Source organism: Vicugna pacos, chromosome 18, assembly GCF_048564905.1.
Source record: "Vicugna pacos chromosome 18, VicPac4, whole genome shotgun sequence".
NCBI lineage: Eukaryota > Metazoa > Chordata > Mammalia > Artiodactyla > Camelidae > Vicugna > Vicugna pacos.
In genome coordinates this window covers 42,280,184-42,299,916 of record NC_133004.1, presented here as the reverse complement: position 1 = coordinate 42,299,916, position 19,733 = coordinate 42,280,184, and the positions used below count along the sequence as shown (strand labels likewise).

The window sequence follows — 19,733 nt, the reverse complement described above, 5'->3', positions numbered from 1 at the left end:
TTACTGCCTAGATTTTAATGAGGTTTTTATATTATTGTCTAGAAATTTCAAGACATTCTTTTCTGTTGTTTTTTTATAAACAGGGCCTTGAAGTTATTGAATCTACAAACTTAAAATACTTTACAAAAGAGATGACAGCTGAATTTTATGCACTGAAGGGAATGTTCTTGGCTCAGATCAACAAGTATGTATGTTGTGTTGGGTGGAGGATAAGAGAAAAACTCATCAGATTATTTGAATAGTTATTTATAACTTGAAGCCAACATGAAGGTCAGGCTAGAAATAGGTATGATTTAGTGTTATCAGGGGTGGCATTTCAGACATTGTGCCTCTGCAAAGACAGTACCTGGCAGCAGATTGACAAGCCCATTTGATCTGTAGTGCTTAAAGCTTTTTAAAAATGAGCTGCTTGAGGGGAAGGATATAGCTTGGTGGCAAAGCACATGCTTAGCATGCACAGGGTCCTGGGTTCAATCCAGTATCTCGATTAAAATAAATAAATAAAAGAAAAAAATGAGTTGCATGAGCACTGAGTTGCTGATAACGTGTTCTCAGCATGCCACTTTGGAAGAGAGTTGATTCCTTTTACGGAGATTATTCTTAGAGCTGGGATCAGTCAGCTGTAAAACAGTGCGTTGGGTCCTCAAAAACTATGACCATAGACCTGTCACGTGACCCAGCAATTCTGTTCTGAGGTTTTTACCCTAAAGAATCAAAAACGGGACTCCGGCAGGTACTTGCTCATGAATGTTCATGGCAGCACTGTTTCCTGTAGCCAAAATACTGAATTAACTGAAATGAATGGATGAACAAAACGTGGTATATACACGCAATGGGGTGTTATTCAGCATAACAAGGAGTGAAGTACTGACATGTAGTGCAGCGGGGGTGGACCTCAGAGACACTCTGCTAAACGGAAGAATCCAGACCAAATTGCACATCATGTGTGAGTCTGTTAACGAGAAGTACGCAGAACAGGGAAATCTGTAGAGACAGGAAGCGTGCTGGTGCCAGCAGGGGCTGGAGGTTGAGGGGGTGGAGAGTGACTATTTACTGGTTAAGGGTTTTCTTTGGGTAATGAAAATGTTCTGGACCACACCATTTTGAATGTACCAAATGCCATGGGATTACTCACTTTAAAATGGTTGGTTTTATATGATGTGATGTCCACCTAAAAAACTCATGTTTCGGTTTTGTGTCCTCACAGGTCTGAGGAAGCAAACAAAGCCTTTTCTGCAGCTGTGCAGATGCATGACGTGCTGGTGAAGGCCTGGGCCATGTGGGGCGACTACCTGGAGAACATCTTTGTCAAGGAGCGGCAGCTGCATCTCGGAGTGTCTGCCATCACCTGTTACCTGCACGCCTGCCGGCATCAAAATGAGAGCAAATCTAGAAAATACTTAGCCAAGGTGAGACAGAGAATTAGCTTCGACCAAAGACCATCTGGAAGCCTTCAAGTCTGCATGGAAATTCAGCTACATACTAACCTATGCTGGGTTCAAGGCATTCCTTCATGCCTTACCTGTCAGTTCCCTTCATTCCTCAAAGTATAGTCCATGGTTCTACTTTAAGGCTGAAAAGTTGAGGCCTGGATATACTTGGGGTCAGAGGACTTTGAAGCAGCAAAACTGAGCTTGGAGTCTGAGTCTTAGGACTCAAGGCCGGTGTTCTCTGTGGAATCTCACACTGGACACACATTCCTGCAGACTGATGGGGGTCTGCAAGGAGAACTTACCTGCTAAGACACCCGTGAGAGTCTGGCCTCTCACCTGCGGGGACCATGCACACAATCACGGAGCGGTCAGCCCCAGTCACAGGCGACACCGAATCGGACGACCTCTGCACACTTGCGGGGTGAGGTCTCGGTCCTCGGGGTCCTTGTCCATGGTGCCCCAGAGTAGTGCCGGGCACCAGGTCCCTACTGACATTTGCCAACAGGTGATCCCTCCCAGGAGACACATAAATGCAACCCAGAAGCAGTTCTTTCAGAAAACTTAAGAATTCTTAAGTTGTTGTGCTTTTGTGTTTTGTCCATGAAAGGTTAGGATTTTTTAGATTCCTTGGTTTAATGTCAAAGTTTGACTTGAACATTAGCACCTAGTAGTTAAAGCAACTGTAGAAACAAACCAACTATAGTAACACTGACCCCCTCACGGTCTGAGTCCAGACTTGCTGACTTGTAGATGTAATTGTTTCAGACAGCTACAGACACTGGGCTGCCACAATGGGGCCTGCCCGGTACTAGAGTGATGTTCACCTGAGATTTTTAGCTAAAGTCCATTTTGTTCTGCTGAGATGACAGTGTGAAGCAGCAGGCGGACGGACGGGCCCTTGGTGTCACCTGTTGCCTCCTTGAGGTCACACTGGCCACCACTAGCCAGGTGATGGGATCAGTTAGTAATTGGCTTTAAAGCTAAATCTAGATGAAAACTGTATTTACATTTTCATTTTTATTTGTAAGATTTATATCTAAGTTTAGCAGTGCTTTTGGACTTTTTGCAGATCTTTTCCCACGGTGACAGTAAAGCTACTCTTACACAGAATTTTAACGTTGGGGAGAGGTCACTTGGTGAGAGCCTGTGAATTTTTATTCAACTCTAAACCTTTCCCTTCCATCTTAGGTGCTGTGGCTTCTGAGTTTTGACGATGACAAGAATACCCTGGCGGATGCTGTGGACAAGTACTGCATTGGCGTGCCACCCATCCAGTGGCTGGCCTGGATCCCACAGCTGCTCACCTGTCTGGTCGGCTCCGAGGGGAAGCTGCTTTTGAACCTCATTAGCCAGGTGGGAATACCAAGACATCTTTGGTCACAAAAAAATTAGTCTTCATTCCACATCCTTTTTTTCCAGAGAGAAAATGTGCATGCTCAGAGTTTTGAAACTAAGTCAGAGAGATGGGAAGATGTAGACAATTAGAGGTCACTTGATGTAAAGCATAGTTAAAAGCAATTGAAGAGTGTCAGGGTTGGAGTGAAATAATCTGCTGGAGCATTGCAGTATTAGACTGGCGGTGGCTTTCCTTGAACATGTTGCCACATAAGATATAAGTAAAAATGAACATCCTCTTAAAATGCAAGTTCACTGTTGAGTACTCAGAGCTACTCACGTGGGTGTGTATCCAGTCGATACTTCATGGCTGACTTCCCATCGTGTGCCCTGCAGGGCTTCCCTTCGGAATAAAACTCACCCCAAACTGTGTTTGCTGCCCTTGGTGCAGCTGTTCAGCTGCTGCTGTTAGACGCTGAAAGTTGTGTGCACCTGGGGTGGGCCTGGGGATTTGGACAGACCAGGGCGCTAGGTCCCGTAGGACCATGGTTACAGAATGGGTCCAGATTGGCCCTCTCCTGTGGAAAGACCGGGAGGTGGAGGAAGGGGCTGAGCAGGAGAGACTGGGATACAGTTCCCTCTGGGATCGAGTGAGTGCCTTTGTAAAATCAGAGAGTCGTAACTTTTCGGGAATGAACAGCATTGTCACCAGACACGTAGGAACATGCTGCTCATCGTTCTGTTTTTCACATGTCGCACATCATCTACGCTGTACCCAGAAGTGGTTTTATTTTTAACTTGAGGGCCTGCAGCTCTGCTCCTGGGTAGCGGCATTTTCTTGGAGCCTATCTGTCAAGATGGAGATTCCATCTACTTGGTATTGTCATTCGTTGAGCATCTCATAACAGACGCTAGCCAGCCACCCTGCCGCCTGTGGCAGAGCTGGGTATGTCTGCTCAGCCCTCCTGAGGGAGCCGTGTAACCATAATTTGGTAAAACTGGCGTTTCTCACCTTAAAGAAAAAATTTTCAGTCACCTCCTTGCTGCAGTTAAGCAGAGTAAAGTTACTCACTAATGAGCTTAGTTGTCAGAATCAGCTCACAATTCCTGGTGAATAAAGACTGATATCATTTTGTGTTTTCCTGTCATTTGCCTTCAGTGAGATGCAAGAACTTTTCGTGTTTTGTCTCCGCCATATTAACTGAATCAAGTGAAAGTGTGGTTTCTCTGTGATTAAGAGTCCTGGAGCAGAGCTGGTGAAATCCCTATGTTGGTCGTTGTCAAGGCTTTTAAAGCTGAGCTGGATGTCTGACTTGCTGTTTAATCGGCCTCCGGTGTGTCAGGTGTCTGCTCCCTTGGCCCAGGTGCAGGCCAGCGGCCCACTTAGGATTGACGCCAGTTGTTTTCGATACAGATTCTCTCCGTCCAGCAGCACAGTGATGAGTGGTGGTCCTCACTTCTCTGTCTCTGAGCAGGTCGGACGAGTGTATCCCCAGGCTGTCTACTTCCCCATCCGGACCCTGTACCTGACCCTGAAGATAGAGCAACGGGAACGCTACAAGAGCGGTACGTCCCCGCGGGGCGCGGGGCTGGGTCCCGGGCGGACGGGCTTCTGCCTGCGGCGCACTCCCAGGACAGGGGCCGGTCTCGCCTTTAGCCACTGAGGGGACACTGGGGCTGGGAGACAAACCCTGGCCTCCCGGTGGGGTTCATGGTTCTCCTTCACCACGATGTGCTGAGTGTTCATTTACCTGAGAGATCTGACGCATAAGTAGGAAAAATGTATGAAATTTTTAGGTACAGATAATGGTGAAGCATAACTTGCCTCGATAGTTAGAAATGCGTCATGGTAAACAGTATAAATGTCAGTTACTGTGTTGTAAAGAATGTCTTCATCTGTCAGGAGAATCCGCATAGAAATCAATCTCACCAAATGTAAAAACTTACTCAGAAGAGAAGTTTTTAATCCGTATCAAATAGCCCTAGGATGTAAAGAAATAACTCATTTAATGGTTTCAGTTACCCACTCAGCGTGGTGCTTTGTAAACAATTAAAGCACTGTTTGCTTCACCACGTTCTTAATCCGTAGACAGTCACGCTGCAGGCCAGAGTCGTTCTTGGAAGGTGACTCCATCCCCTGGGCAGTGGCGGCCTTGCCGCTCCTGTGCGGGGTGGGTTAGCACTGCCCAGCACGTCAGCTCCGACCTCCTGGGTCCAGGACCGAGTCAGATCGTGTTTTGGTCACTTGAAAGTTAACGATTTTTAGTCTAAGTGACCTGAAGCTAGAAAAATGGGCAACAGGTATTCTACAACATACCTCTTACGTATTTTTTCAAAAATGTCCTTTTCCACGTGGGTTTGGCTTTCCTAGATGAAAACGTGGAGAGTGACTTGTTAACTACTTGTGGATCCTCAGAGCTGTAGTGTAAAGAATGTATTGTGACATATTTTGCCAGACATTTAAAAAGTGAACGTTCAGATTCAGGTGAAGTCAGAGAGCGAGCTTGGTGAACACGGTGCCCTCACCCGCAACCCCAGTTCCTGGGCTGTCGAACTTGCCCGCTCTCAGCACGTGTGCTTTCTGGGGCCCAGTTGTAGACAGCCATGCTCCCCACAGCGCCCCACCCCGTTAGATCCACGTGGCCCCGGGGAAGCGGTCCCGTGACGTGTCGCACGCCGGCAGGAACCAGCGTTCCTTTGGCCGGTGGGTCCTTAGAGCACCGACTCTCCCATCGGTCAGTTTGGCGCTGACATTGGCGTTGTGTGTGTTGCTCTCAGATTCTGGACAGCAGCAGCCAAGTTCAGTGGGTAACCAGTCCCATTCTGCATCAGATCCAGGGCCCATAAGAGCAACAGCCCCCATGTGGCGCTGCAGCCGAATCATGCACATGCAGCGGGAACTGCACCCGACCCTGCTGTCTTCCCTGGAAGGCATCGTCGATCAGATGGTCTGGTTCAGAGAAAACTGGCACGAGGAGGTACTGGATACGATCTCGGGAGTGCTGGCTTCCTGCGGAGGGACGTGTCGTTCTGTGTGCATCTGTGGCTATATTTGCTCTCGATTAGCTGCCTGGTCATTTACATGTGTCGCAGAATTGAGCAGTGGGGCAGCAGGGACTTGCTTAACTCTGCACACTGGTGTAGCCTCAAGTACTTGCAGCAGAAGACTTCACAGGAAGGAGATGAAATTGAGAAAGCCATTTCTGGCCTTAAAATGTTCACTTTGTTCAGTTGTCTGAGCTTTGTCACTTAATATCACCACTGACCAGGCAGCAGTGGTGGCCGTGGGCCCGGACAGCTCCCTGGCCGCCAGTCTCCGGGGTTGGGAGCCGCTTCCGGTGACCTTTCAGCGGCCAGGCCAGCTCCATGGCGTTGGTGTGAGCTGTTGCCAAAATACTCCGCCTTGGTTGCCCAGTTTCAGCCAGTTGGCCACAAGCCCCCGGTTGGTGCCGTGTTACTTTGAGTGCACACGCACGGCAGTAGCACTGACGCTGTGGCGGCTTCCTCGCTTAATCAGCAGAAGAGCGTGTGTACGACCCAAAAAATGGGATTTGAGGTTTTTGGGTTTGGGTTTGGGGTTTTTGTTTGTTTGTTTGTTTGTTTTTGTTTTGAACTGTTCAGGACAGTTGCTCCTCGTTGCAAACACAGCTCACAGTGTGGGCTTCCAGGCGTCCCCTGGTCTGCACACTCTGATGACAGCACCTGCTGGGCGCCAGGTGCCACAGAGAGCTTTGGTGGTGGTGGGGACGTGCCGGACAGCTGCGTTTGGCTGGTTGGTTGCTCAGATCGAGAGCTCTGTTTTGTGAGTTGCCTTGGTCCCTTTTCCCCTAGGTTCTCAGGCAGCTCCAGCAGGGCCTGGCAAAGTGCTACTCTGTTGCATTTGAGAAAAGCGGAGCAGTGTCCGATGCCAAAATTACCCCCCACACCCTCAACTTCGTCAAGAAGCTGGTGAGCACATTCGGGGTGGGCCTAGAGAATGTGTCCAACGTCTCCACCATGTTCTCCAGCGCAGCCTCTGAGTCCCTGGCCCGGCGGGCACAGGCCACTGCACAGGACCCTGTCTTCCAGAAGTTGAAGGGCCAGTTCACAACCGGTGAGTCCTGCTTTGCTCTTCCTAATGCAGGGGCGCTTCCACTCACATTTCTCCTTCATCTTAAACATCTGAGCTGTGTATTCATTTGTTTTCGTGAGCACTGTGTGGGTGAGCTGTTACACTGTGTTTAAAATACAGACTCAAATCACAAGGAAACAGCAACACTCCCCACCTGGACCTCAGGTCCTTCCCCAGGTGTGGGAGCCAGAGCTCGGGGCTGCACGTCGGGGTGGGCACAGGCTTCAGGGCAGCCTGCTCTTGCTCCTCTGTCCTGCCTCCTGCCTGGTTTTGATGGGAGAACTCAGCAGTGTAGGGTGAGGCGGTGAGGCTCAAAGGTGCAGGACTCCAGGTGACAACGGTCAAACTTGTAGTGTGTTCTGGTGGCAGAATCTGTCCCTGGGGACATGACCTGTCCCTAGATCAGGCTCATGCATCTTCCTAGGCCCACAGGAGCTCGAATTGCGGCTCCACCTCTTTCGGTGTGATCTGTGGTAAGTGGCCTGGTCTCCCTCAGCCTAAGTCCTCATCTGCCTTGGGGACCTCGTCCCCCTGGTGCACACACAGGCACGGCCACGTCCCCTGGAGCTCCTGCTCATGCGGTCTGTCATCCTCTGAGAAAGAGAGGGTCTGAGATGAAAGTTTTATGGGAGCCATCATATTTTATTTAAAAGAAGTGATACTCAGTGTTTCTTTATTGTAAAACGTCCAGATCGTTAAATCAAATGTAGTCTGAAACAGAGAATTAGAAGTGGGGCGAATCATCTGGATTTTGATGTGAAAAAAAAAAAATGACGAAAACTAAAACTTAAAAGAAGACAGCTGTGAGGCTCTGATCCACCTCAAAATGCAGCAAGTTTCAGGTATAAATCAAGAGCCGGCCGTCAGTTCTCTGGGACTCAGCGCGGGGCCCTGGTATCAGAGGAGGAGAGCTGCACCTCCTTGTCCAGCGGTGCTGCGCGCGCTGGCTGCCAGCCAGAAGTCTGTGAGGATGGGAGGAAAGTTCACAGCAGTACCTCAAATTTGTCCCAGAAAAGGGAGACTGACCTGCATGCAAACACTTGTACACGAGTGTTACAGCACCAGACTGGAGTCTAGCCACATTCCCCTCTAAGGAGAGCGGGTAGACAGAGAGCGGTGCTTCCATTCTCGTGTAAAGCAAATAAAGAGGAGTTAACTGTCGCACACACAGCAAGTTGGGTGAACCTGAACGAAACTATGCTGAGTGCAGAAAGCCCATCTCAGGATTCCTGCTGTGTGACTCTCATTTATGAAACACATATGAAATTGCATAATAGTCAGGACAGAGAACAGATGAGTGGTGGCCGGGCTCCGAGGGCTGGGAGGAGGTGGGCGTGGCTCTGGGAGGCAGCTTGCGTCTGGCTGATGGACAGTGAGCATCCCAGTCACGGGGCTGGTTGTGCAGCGTCCCCACGTGACGCCCACAGAGGCACAGGCGCACACACAGTGCTCCTAGATGGCGAGTCTGCATCAGCCCTGTGGGTTGTACCGAGGCCAGTCTCTTAGTGTCAGGAAGGGGTGTACGGCTCTCTCCGTACAATCTTTTGCACTCCTATGAATCTATATTTGTTTCAAAATAAAAGTTAATCCAAAAAAAGCGAACAGAAACTCACTACATCAAGATCAGCCCTGAGCTTGGGAGCACTGTCCTGGTCCAGAGCTGTGTGAAGCTGCCTGCGTCTGGCTTGGTGGCCCCTGCCTCCCCTCATGTTGGTGTGTGGCGGCCTCTCCTGCCACCTGCTCCTGTGACATCATGCCAGAGTTAAAGGGAGACCAGAGAAGTGCCACAGGAAAAAAATAAAGTGAAAGTTCATGGACTTTCATAAAACTGATGACAGCTGCATACGGTTAAGTTTGTGCATGGGTGTGACGATTAGAATTGCTGGACTAGCCGTGTGCTGTGCTGGGTGTCCGTGCCTGCGACCTCATTTAATCCTCGGTGCCGGAGTCGGGATCTTCCGGCTCCGGTACAGGCATGGCCAAGTCGAAGAACCACACCACACACAACCAGTCCCGAAAATGGCACAGAAATAGCATCACAGACCCCAATCACAACGATACAAATCTCTTAAGGGGATGGACCCCAGCTTCCTGAGGGACATGCGCTTTGCCAAGAAGCACAACAAGAAGGGCCTGAAGAAGGTGCAGGCCAACAGCGCCAAGGGCCTGGGCGCACGTGCTGAGGCTGTCGAGGCTCTCGTAAAGCCCAAGGAGGTCAGGCCCAAGATCCCAAAGGGCAGCAGCCGCAGGCTCAGTCAACCTGCCCGCACTGCTCACCCCAAGCTCGGGAAACGTGCTCGTGCCGCATTGCCAAGGGTCTCAGGCTCTGTCGGCCAAAGGACAAGGACAAGGCTCAGGCCAAGGCCGCAGCTGCAGCTCCGGCTCCGGCTCAGTCTCCTAAAGGCACCCAGGCCCCCACAAGGGCTCCAGAGTAGAGCCTTTCATCTACTGATGTGAGGATATAAGGACTAGTGTGACCCCTGGGCAGCTGTCTGCATGGGGTTCATGTCTACTTGTGCTGCTTGTACGAATAAACCTGAGGCAGGATCTGTCAGTCAAAAAAAAAAAAAAAATCCTCGGGGTCGATGCTCCAGACCAGATATGAAATATACCTGTGTCCCAGCGAGGAGGTGCTTGAGCAGCCGTTCTGTAGTGAGTTAGAAACCACCCAGATGACTAAAAGTGTTTCTAATTATCTTTTATTTTGAAGATTTTGACTTCAGTGTTCCAGGGTCCATGAAGCTTCATAACCTTATTTCTAAATTGAAGAAATGGATCAAAATCCTGGAGGCCAAAACCAAGCAGCTTCCAAAATTCTTCCTCATAGAAGAAAAGTGCCGGTTTTTGAGCAATTTCTCGGCGCAGACCGCTGAGGTGGAAATTCCTGGGGAGTTTCTGATGCCGAAGCCGACACACTACTACATCAAGATTGCCCGGTGAGTGAGCCTCCCGCCGGCACTCTGCAGTCGGGCTGTACCCGCCCTCGTCTCTCCTTTGCCCGGAAACGGGAGAGGGCCCAGGGTGGCCCAGGGTTTGAGACCCCTGGAAGAGTCTGGTCTAACCGGAGGGCAGGGTGCAGCATCACATTTGAACCAGGTTTGTGTTTATGTCTGTGTTCTCTCAAAGGAACCCTTTTTGAGCCCCCGTGGAACTTGACAAAGTATAAAGTTTCCCAGTCTTCTGTAAACTCTTCAAGCCCAGTAGTCACAGCAGGGTCAGGCGGTTGTCAGATTCACTGGAACATGTCCTGTCTCACTCACAATGTAAAGAGCCGTGAAGCGGCGGCCCTCGACATTAAGGCGTTTCATCCCTTGCCTCCGAGTCCGCCTGTGTCCCGTGGCCTGCCCTCCTCCTGCCTTCTGCTCGCTCCTTGGGGCACCTGCCCCTGCCGTGCAGGGTGGGGGCCGTCTCCTCTCCCTTTCTCCTGTGCCCCCTTTGCCTGGCGTCCCCTCCCATGCAGTGTGGTCGCACTCACACCTGTCACGTGAGGCACAGTCTGCTGGGGCCACAGTCTGTCTCCACGACAGTTCTGACCGCGTTCCTGTCAAGCCCCATTTTCTTCTCGGAGACTCAGGGCCAGTGTTTTACTGTCTGCCTGTCCCGGTAGGTTCATGCCCCGGGTGGAGATTGTGCAGAAGCACAACACAGCGGCCAGGAGGCTGTACATCCGCGGCCACAACGGCAAGATCTACCCGTACCTGGTCATGAACGACGCCTGCCTGACGGAGTCGCGGCGGGAGGAGCGCGTGCTGCAGCTGCTCCGCCTGCTGAACCCCTGTTTGGAAAAGAGGAAGGAAACCACCAAGAGGCACTTATTTTTCACAGGTACCAGCCCGGCGCCGCGGGGTGCACGGTGGCACCTGTCAGCCTGCGGAGTTTCAAGTCTGCCGTCCGTGCCGGCAGACACACCCCGGGCGGCTCTGGGCCGGGAGGCCCCGCAGTGCTGGGGCCCCCACACGGGCCCTGCTCCTGGAGGGGGGCCGTTCCGGGCCTTCGGGCTCCTCGCTGCAGGTCGGGGGTGCCGCGGCGTGTCTGCTGGGAGAAGGAGGCTCCGTGCGTGCCTGTGTGCACCAGCGTCCCTCCCGAGGGAGAGCTTGTTGACACGCACAGCGGCAGTCCCGGGCCCAGGGGCCTGCTGGGTGCGTGTTGTCTGGTCCCGTGTGGGGCTTTGTGCTGACAGCCAAGGTGTGTTCCAGCCCATTTTGACCCAGAATCTCTTAAGTTCAGTATCCCCAAAATAAGTAGATTGCAAAAGCAAGAAGTCTATAGAAAGCTGAGTGCGTTGTAACGTGCATGTAACGAGACCTACAGGGTCGATCCCAGTGTGGTTACTGCTTCCAAAGAAACAAGCTCCTGGTCAGCACCGAGTGCAGTCCCCATGTCCCCTGGAGTCCTTCTGGAATTTCCTTATGGATTGACGCCACGGCAACAGGCACTAGCCGTGGTGTGACTGCCGTTGGACTGAGGTAACTCCTTGTCCATCTGAAGTCCGCGGCGTGTGTGTGCACACCAGGGTGCGGGTGGTTCTATGGCCTGGAGGCAGGCCGTACACAGGTTCATACCTGCTGCTGCCTGCTTGGCACCAGTGCGCTCGGCAGAGTATTTCTCCTTTGAAGTCACCTTACGTGGTATTTCTGTTCACCTGTGTCTTAAACACGGGCGACGGGCAGCTCCGGCTCCACCCCAGCAGACAGAGCTCCATGTGCTCGCCGAGTCAGCTCTTCCCCGAGCACGCTGCTCCCAGCACGTCCCTGAGGGTCACGTCACGCGCCGAGCCGTGGTGACTCACTCTCCCCCCTCTCCCCAGTTCCACGCGTTGTGGCCGTGTCCCCGCAGATGCGCCTGGTGGAGGACAACCCGTCCTCTCTCTCCCTGGTGGAGATCTACAAGCAGCGCTGCGCCAAGAAGGGCATCGAGCACGACAACCCCATCTCCCGCTACTACGACCGGCTGGCCACCGTGCAGGCGCGCGGCACGCAAGCCAGCCACCAGGTGCCGGGGCGGGCCGGGCCAGAGCTTCCAGGACGGGGGCGCGTGGAGAGGGAGGGGCCGAGTACCCGTCTGTGTGGACCCGTGTTCTCATTTCTCTCGGATGTACGCCCAGGAGTGGGATTGCTGGGGCACCTGGTAACTCTTAGGTTTAACACCTTGATGAACTGCCAGGCTGTTTCCAAAGTGACTGCAGTGTCTGAGGGCTCTGATTTCTCCACGTCCTTGCCAACACTTAGAGTTGTCTGTCTTTCTATTACAGCCATCCTAGTGGGTGTGAAGTGGTAGCTCATTTTGGCTGAGAAGTAATGATACTGAGTATCTTTTCATGTGCTAATTGGCTGTTTGCATATTTTCTTTGGAGAAAAGTCTGTTCAGATCCTTTGCTCATTTTTAAATTGAGTGGTTTGTCCTTTGTTGACCCTGAGAATTCTTCCTGTGTCTCAGGTCCAGGTGACCTGACGCAGGTGCCTTCACTTCTGTCGCTGTGGGCCGGCTGCTGTCCTGCTTCTTTGCATGCCTCGTGATCTTTTGTGGAAAACTGGATGTTTTGGATAATGTGTCCGTTCTAGAAATCAGATCTTTCCTTCCAAGTTTTGTTGGTGTTTCTGTTTGTTTAGTGACTTTCCTGGACTAATTCTGTCCAGGAGGCCATTGTGGAATATCCAGAACCAAACTCCCCAGCTCTCCTGCAGGACCTGACAGCTCCCTCACATAAGTGCAGCCGCTGGCATCTCTGCTCAGCCCAGGGGCCAGCTGGTGATTTGACAGTTTCTTAAATGCCTAGAACCACTGAGCCTTCCACCTTCTTTGAGAGCCTGTGTGTGTGTGCACGCACGCGTGTGTGCATGTGTGTGTATCTGTGTGCATGTACATGGAGGTAACTTATAACTCTGCCTTGGCCCTCACTCCCTGCTTGTGCAGAATCTGTCACCCAGGAGTAGCATAGGGCCTCTGAGGTTTCCTGTGGGCGTGAGGCTGGCCTTCTGGGTTCCCAAGAATGTGGCGGAGCTTCTCAAAGCCCCCACGTCGTCTCCTTCCCCAGCTTGTCTGTGGTTGGCCATCCTCCTGTGAGCACCAGCTGATGCCCCAGCCTCAGGCACCCACGATGCCCTGACTGCGTGAACTCTGAGTCCATTCGGATATGAGCTCTGAGAAAACGGAAGCCGCCACACAGTCAGCAGTGACAGTTCCCTGGGGTCCCCACTCCCATTCCGCCCACTCCAGGGCTGTTAGCTGCGAGTTTTCACAGCTGCCGTGGTTGAGAGGCTGTTGGTTTCACGGCCACTGCAGCACTGAGGAGAGGGGATGGGGCTTGGACAACTAAATGGCCACCAAGCTCACTGTTCTCACCAAGATTCAGCCTTTTTTCCTTGAATAAAAGTTACTCAGATTGTTGCAAGCCTTTAATTTCCACAGTTATGGGAAAGTGTATTTTGATGATTTTTGTCAGCGTTCTTACTGCTTTGGTGGAGCAGCAAATTCTGGAGGTCCTCACTCTGATGAGGAAATGAACAAACTGAACGTGTGCTTGGTGGCCTGCGTGGTTCCGGGTCCCTGGCGGCCCATGTGGTTCCAGTTTCCTGGCGGCCTGCATCCTAGTGGTTGTTCAGAGCACACGGGTGCGACTTAGCCCAGAGGAGACCTGTGTGCCTTTACCAGTTGATCTAACAGGAGCTAAATAAACCTGATAAACTCTTTTTATTGAGACCATTTCTAACTATGTGATGTTTGAAATAGTCTTGTGAGTCTTCTAGTCTGGAATTCAGTTTCAAGTGTTATGTAACATCCGGTCTAATTTTAGACTAACCCCTTCAGTTTACAAACCTTTTGTTTAATAGTCTTAGTTTTGAAGTTTCTAGGCATTTCTCTGTCCTTTTTGTTAGTCGGCCTGCTGTATTCTGTAGTTGGCAAGTTACGGTGTTCAGTGTCTACCCGAATTCTTGGTAAGGCTGACAGTCTCACGCATGCAGCTGAGACTTTCATCCAGACCGCTCTGCTGCTCTGGGCACGAGACATGGAGCCTGGAGGGTAACAGACCAATCTCGTGCATCCCCGCCATGAGTCAGAGACACCACGTGTGTATTTGTCAACAAAATTCACCCTATTGGCCCCTCTACAGAAGGAAATTAACAATTCTAGAGTTTTCTCTTTGAGTGAGTTAGATGGAAGAGTCACAGAGTGACACATCCTTTCAGGTACTTCGCGACATCCTCAAGGAGGTCCAGAGTAACATGGTGCCACGCAGCATGCTGAAGGAGTGGGCTCTGCACACATTCCCCAACGCCACGGACTACTGGACCTTCCGGAAGATGTTCACCATCCAGCTCGCGCTGATTGGCTTTGCCGAGTTTGTCTTGCATCTCAATAGACTCAACCCCGAGATGCTGCAGATCGCTCAGGTAACTGGGCGGGAACAGCCAGGCCCCGCTCTGGACGTCCACCGTCTGCTGTTTAGGTTTCTAAAGCGTCTCCTTCTGAAATGTAGGACACCGGCAAGCTGAACGTGGCATACTTTCGATTTGATATAAATGATGCAACTGGAGACTTGGACGCCAACCGCCCAGTCCCTTTCCGCCTCACACCCAACATCTCTGAGTTCCTGACCACCGTCGGCGTCTCCGGCCCGTTGACAGCGTCCATGATCGCCGTCGCCCGGTGCTTCGCCCAGCCGAACTTCAAGGTGGGCCGGGGGTCGTCCTGTGAGGAGCGCAGCCTGGGGTCTCAGCACACCGTGGGCTGGGACAGAAGAGCTGGTTGTTGCTGTGCAGTTACAGTTTGCTCACTTGGGAAAGAGGCTTATTCACGGTGTTCTCCGTCCATCTGTGTTGAGCGTCCTGAGGAGCCCAGTTTACAGAAAGCGACCTGGGGCAGGGGTATAGTGTATGGTGCAAGTGGTAGAGCATGTGCTAGCACACACGAGGTCTTGGGTTCAATCCCCAGTACCTCCTCCAAACTAGAAACAAATCTAATTGCTCCCCCCACAAAATAAATAAATCATTTTAAAAATAGTATCACTTGTATTAAAAAAGGAAGAATACGCACACACACACATATATGTGCGTGTGTGTGTGTGTATATAGGAAAAGCAATCCAGGAGCCTCTGCTGGATGGTTTCCCAGCTGTTACCGTGCACATCGGTTTTGCTTGCTGTTTCACAGTCTCCTTCCATTTCTCATTCTGCAAACTTCCTGCCGTGAAAGGCAGAAGCGTTCTGTGTAGGGTGATGCCCATCTTACTGGGCTGCGGTGACGGGGCCTACACAGACGGGCCATGAGTCACGCAGAGACACGTGACGGGAGCGGCCAGGCCCTTGGCCACACCAGGGCGTGTGACAGTCCTGCGCCTGGCTCTGCACTGGGATGACTGGCAGGGATTCAGAGCTAGTTCGTTCTGACCCTGAGCCTCTCTCTCCACAGCTGGGACTGAACACAGTTTCCTTTTTTTTCTTTTAACTTCTGAGACCAGCTATCCTGTTTTTTTGGATTTTTTGTTTGCTGTTTTCCCAAATAAGCCATTTGTGTCCAGAGAAGACCTCAGACACCAATTGCTTTCCAGACCATTTACTCAGAACAGGTTTTTAATTACTGAATAGCCTCTTAGCTGCAGACAAGGGCCTCATGCTCTTTTTAACACTGGGTCGCACATACCGTCGGTGTGGGATGCTATTCTGGGACGTGATGAACAGTTACAAACATGAGCGACAACAGAGCCTTTCAGTTTCTTCTCGAGCAAGGAGTCTGCTCTGATCAGTGAACAGCAGTGCACTGTTACCCACTCAGCTTAAGGCTTGAATACGAAGTTCTCGTTTACATAGAGATGTTCCTCTTTTGGAAACAATTTTAGGATAATTCCTAGAGCAGCATTTAACTGAAAACTTCGAAAAGAATGGAGAAGGCTGTCCGTGTTTGAGGCCTGTCGCAGCTTGTAGTAACCCTGGGCGTTACCCTGCACAGCCTGTGCGGGTGTAGACGGGCGGGACCGGAGCCTTCCCCAGACCGCGGGCGCACGCTCCTCCGCAGCCTGGCTGGAGCGAGTGCCTTTACAGCAGGGTAGTGTGTAGACCTGCTGTGTGGGAATCTCTTCTAAAAACACGTTGCGTTGGTGCCAGGTAACACAGGACAAAACCCTCAGTGAATCGGTCCCAAGTCACTGTTAAACAGCCCTGGGCGCCTGATGAAGCCCTCTGTCCGCACCTTCCAACCATGATGAGGGGTGCCATGCGACACCCCGGTTCACGAAGATCCACACGTCATCTCTCCATCCTGAATATGCCACCAGCTGGCCTCTGGGTTCCCCGGCCCTTCTCCTTCTTTGGTCCCTCTCCCTCCCTCCTGAACTGGCTCTCGTCCTGCAGCAAACACCCTCCACCCCACCCCCAGGACCCAGTTCCCACACACTGACCCTTGACCCCAGCAGGAGGCAATGCTGCTTGCTCACCCCCACCCCCACCCCCTTTCTTCAACTTAGAACCCCCAGGTGGTCATTGGTATGGCTCTCAGCACCCGTGGGAAGTCCAGCATTGGCAGAGCCCCACCCTCTGCAGGCTCCTTACAAAGACACACAGCTGTGCTAAAGGCGGTGGCCCCACCAGAGTGGCCATGACGCCCTGCCCGCCATGGCTGGGCTGCCTCGCTGGGAAGCTGCCCTGGGTCATTGCTGGTTCAACACGGGTCATTTCCTTCTCTCTTCGCACAGGTGGATGGCATCCTGAAAACTGTGCTTCGGGACGAGATCATCGCTTGGCACAAAAAAACGCAGGAGGACACTTCATCTCCTCTCTCGGCCGCCGGGCAGCCCGAGAACATGGACAGCCAGCAGCTGGTCTCCCTGGTCCAGAAAGCCGTCACGGCCATCATGACACGCCTGCACAACCTCGCCCAGTTCGAAGGCGGGGAGAGCAAAGTGAACACCCTGGTGGCCGCTGCCAACAGCCTGGACAACCTGTGCCGCATGGACCCCGCCTGGCACCCCTGGCTGTGAGCGCCCTCTGCCTCGCTCAGCCTCCTGCAGCTGCCCTGCCGTCGACTGGCTGCGTTATTTCCCTGACGGTATGTGCGCGAGAGGGTGAGTCTCATTGCAGAGGGGCTGAGCTGTCACAGAGGCCATGCGGTTAGACGTGGGAGCAGAGACTCATCGGAGCTTTTAAGGTAACTTTGAAGAAACCAGGATCCCCTGGTGTAGAATTTCTCTGTGAATTATTTGCTGTTGTGTCCCTCCCTCCTCCATGTGAGTGTACAGACTGAACTCTGGAAAACACTTCTGCACCGTCCGTCCGTCTGTTTTTAACTCTCAGAAGTTACACCTCCCAGGAGCTTCGTGCTTTTGTACAGAACTTTGTAACAAGTGTACAGAAAACCCACTTTGGTAGAGAAACAAGAAATTATGAACAAACTGTGCTGGATTTCCTTTAAGCACAGACTTGTATGCTGTGTGTAGCCAGCTGTGGGAGTGCCGAGCGTCGGGCGTGGATGCTTAGGGCTCAGCCCCGCAGGCCGCGCTGCCCCCCGTGTCGGAGCTGGGTTCCACGGCAGGAGGTGGGCCCTGAGAGCTGGCGGTGAGCCTTAGTTTGCAGGCTGGCTCTCTGGGCGTCTCCTAGACGTTTACTATCACTGTACCTGGAAACAAAAACAAGAAGACCACATATTTTCCTTTTTAATTTAAAAAGAAGTAACGAAGGTTTGGTTGCTAATTCCAGTCTGTTATGTTCACATTTTTATAAATACGAACATTGAGGATGTTCTATCTAAATTTGTACAGTGTGATTTTTTTAGAATAAATATTTTATAAAAGGACGTGTTGTTTCTGTGAGGTATTTCCTCTGCCCCTCGGGGCCGGGGCCAGCGTGGCCTGTGGCCCAGTTGGCTCCGTGGTGACGGACTCTGGTCTGAACCACTCGGCATGTTCTGTGATGCTGACCCAAAATGCGGGTCCTGACTGCCTGGGTGTCAGCAGCGCAGCCATCTGGTCTCTCTCAGCTTTGTTTACGTATTTCAGGGCAGCTGCAGTGACACCTGGGTGCAGAAGGGAGACGCCCTGCTCCCTGTGCCCAGGGCCTCATCTCGAGCTGTGTCCCCCGCGGGGCTGCTCCCTGGTGCTTGGAGCCCCACTCTGAGCGCTCAGCTCCACCGGCTCGGCCTCCTTCATCTCGTCCGTCAGCACCGCAGTGACCCAAGCAGGAGGGCCCTGGTCCGGAGGACGTGGGAGGGACGTTACCCAGCATGGGCTATAATGTCAGCAGGGTGAGAAACTGAGGCAGGACAGCGGGGAAGGGGCTGCAACTTTAGTTCTAAAACTGTACTAATTCTGAATTTGTAAAGACTTATCCCATCGGGGAGTGCTGTGTCTGCTGTAAGGAGGCCTTCCTGTCCCCCTTGTCCCAGGCCTTCCTGTCCCCTCATCCCAGGCCTTCCCTGTTCCCTTTATCCCAGGCCTTCCTGTCCCCCTTGTCCCAGGCCTTCCCTGTCCCCTTTGTCCCAGGCCTTCCTGTCCCCTCATCCCAGGCCTTCCCTGTCCCCTTTGTCCCAGGCCTTCCTGTCCCCTCATCCCAGGCCTTCCCTGTCCCCTTTGTCCCAGGCCTTCCTGTCCCCCCATCCCAGGCCTTCCCTGTCCCCCTTGTCCCAGGCCTTCCTGTCCCCTCATCCCAGGCCTTCCCTGTCCCCTCATCCCAGGCCTCCCCTGTCCCCTTTGTCCCAGGCCTTCCTGTCCCCCCATCCCAGACCTTCCCTGTCCCCTTTGTCCCAGGCTAGCGCAGGGTGAAGCCTGCAGCTGAGTTCACCCGAGTCTCACCACAAAGTCCAGCCCAAGGAGCATAAATGTGCTAGAATCAACGAAAGTTTCAGCCTGAGGCCGTGCTGGGTTGTGAGTGGGACTCGTTTGCGGTGGGCGGGCCGACAGCTACAACTTGAAATCACTGTGCTGGTCTCCAGTCCTGGGAAGCAGATGGGCCCATCGCCCCAAGGCGGCGGCCCTCCACTTCACAGAGAGGGGATAGATGCCAGCTCAGGACCAATAGCTCGCCCAAGGTCCACAGTCCCAGAGCCAATCACGGAGAAACAAGCTGAACTTTCTGTCCACCTGGACCCCCAAGCCCCAGGCTGCGTCCTGGAGCATGGATGGAGGCCGAGGGGCCAGGTTTTATCCATCTGCCTGGACTCTCCCATTCTTTCCTTGGAACTAATTACGAGTTATTTTACAATTACTTGGGGGGGCTGTTTTTGTGAGACAGTGTCTTGGATTCCGGGTGGCAGGAGCCACACTTACGAAGTGACAGGTGAGTGCAACCGACCCACAGCATCAAGCAGCTGTCAAGCTCGAGGGGGAAGGCGCCTGTGTTTCTGACCATCCTCACTGCACAAGGCCTCTCAAGCTGGGGTCAGGACTCATTTGAAAGAAGCCGGAGTTGCCTGTGTGCTCTTGGAGACCTGGCGTGGGGCCTGGTGGCTGCAGAGATGTGTGGGCAGCATCTGGGTGAAGGGAGGTTTGTTTCTCCTCAGCTGGGAAAGCTGGAGTTGTGCTGGTGAGAAGGGGTCTGGGTTCCACCCCAGGCTCACCCACCCCGGGTCCCTGACACTGACCCTCTTCCCAAGGACGGAAAGCCAGCCTCGGAACAGCCCAGGCAGGAGAGCGCTCCTGGTGGAGCCCCAGCGCCTCCTGCGCGCCATCTCTGCGTCGTGGCATTGGGATCGCTGAGCCAGTGCCCTGGGGACCACGAACCTCCACGTTCTCACCCAGGAGTGGCATCGCAGGGACCTGGGCCCCGCGGGAGCCGAGGAAGGTCAGAGAAAGGGCTCGTTTACGGGGGCCCACACGTGGAAGATGCCCCCCGTTCTCCAAACACTATTGCAAGGTAAGTACTAGTAGTA

The 19,733-nt window shown here is 52.7% G+C and overlaps 1 protein-coding gene and 1 pseudogene across 7 annotated transcripts in view; both read left to right on the top strand.

The window, feature by feature from the left end:
• TRRAP (transformation/transcription domain associated protein) overlaps window positions 1–17,663 on the top strand; it is a 96,847-nt gene extending 79,184 nt beyond the window's left edge. For 5 of the 7 annotated variants that reach the window (XM_072943316.1, XM_072943312.1, XM_072943313.1 and 2 more), the window contains 12 exons: window positions 84–184; window positions 1,208–1,409; window positions 2,622–2,786; window positions 4,244–4,334; window positions 5,547–5,746; window positions 6,600–6,861; window positions 9,590–9,815; window positions 10,487–10,704; window positions 11,687–11,871; window positions 14,067–14,270; window positions 14,357–14,551; window positions 16,567–17,663. In XM_072943316.1, coding sequence (XP_072799417.1) covers window positions 84–184; window positions 1,208–1,409; window positions 2,622–2,786; window positions 4,244–4,334; window positions 5,547–5,746; window positions 6,600–6,861; window positions 9,590–9,815; window positions 10,487–10,704; window positions 11,687–11,871; window positions 14,067–14,270; window positions 14,357–14,551; window positions 16,567–16,851 — 2,334 coding nt within the window. In that variant the 3' untranslated portion in view covers window positions 16,852–17,663. The remainder of the gene's footprint in view (window positions 1–83; window positions 185–1,207; window positions 1,410–2,621; window positions 2,787–4,243; window positions 4,335–5,546; window positions 5,747–6,599; window positions 6,862–9,589; window positions 9,816–10,486; window positions 10,705–11,686; window positions 11,872–14,066; window positions 14,271–14,356; window positions 14,552–16,566) is intronic. The other 2 variants (XM_072943315.1, XM_072943314.1) reach the window with 1 other exon arrangement.
• LOC140686977 (large ribosomal subunit protein eL29 pseudogene) lies at window positions 7,732–9,551 on the top strand (annotated as a pseudogene).
• Window positions 17,664–19,733: the final 2,070 nt, after the last annotated feature.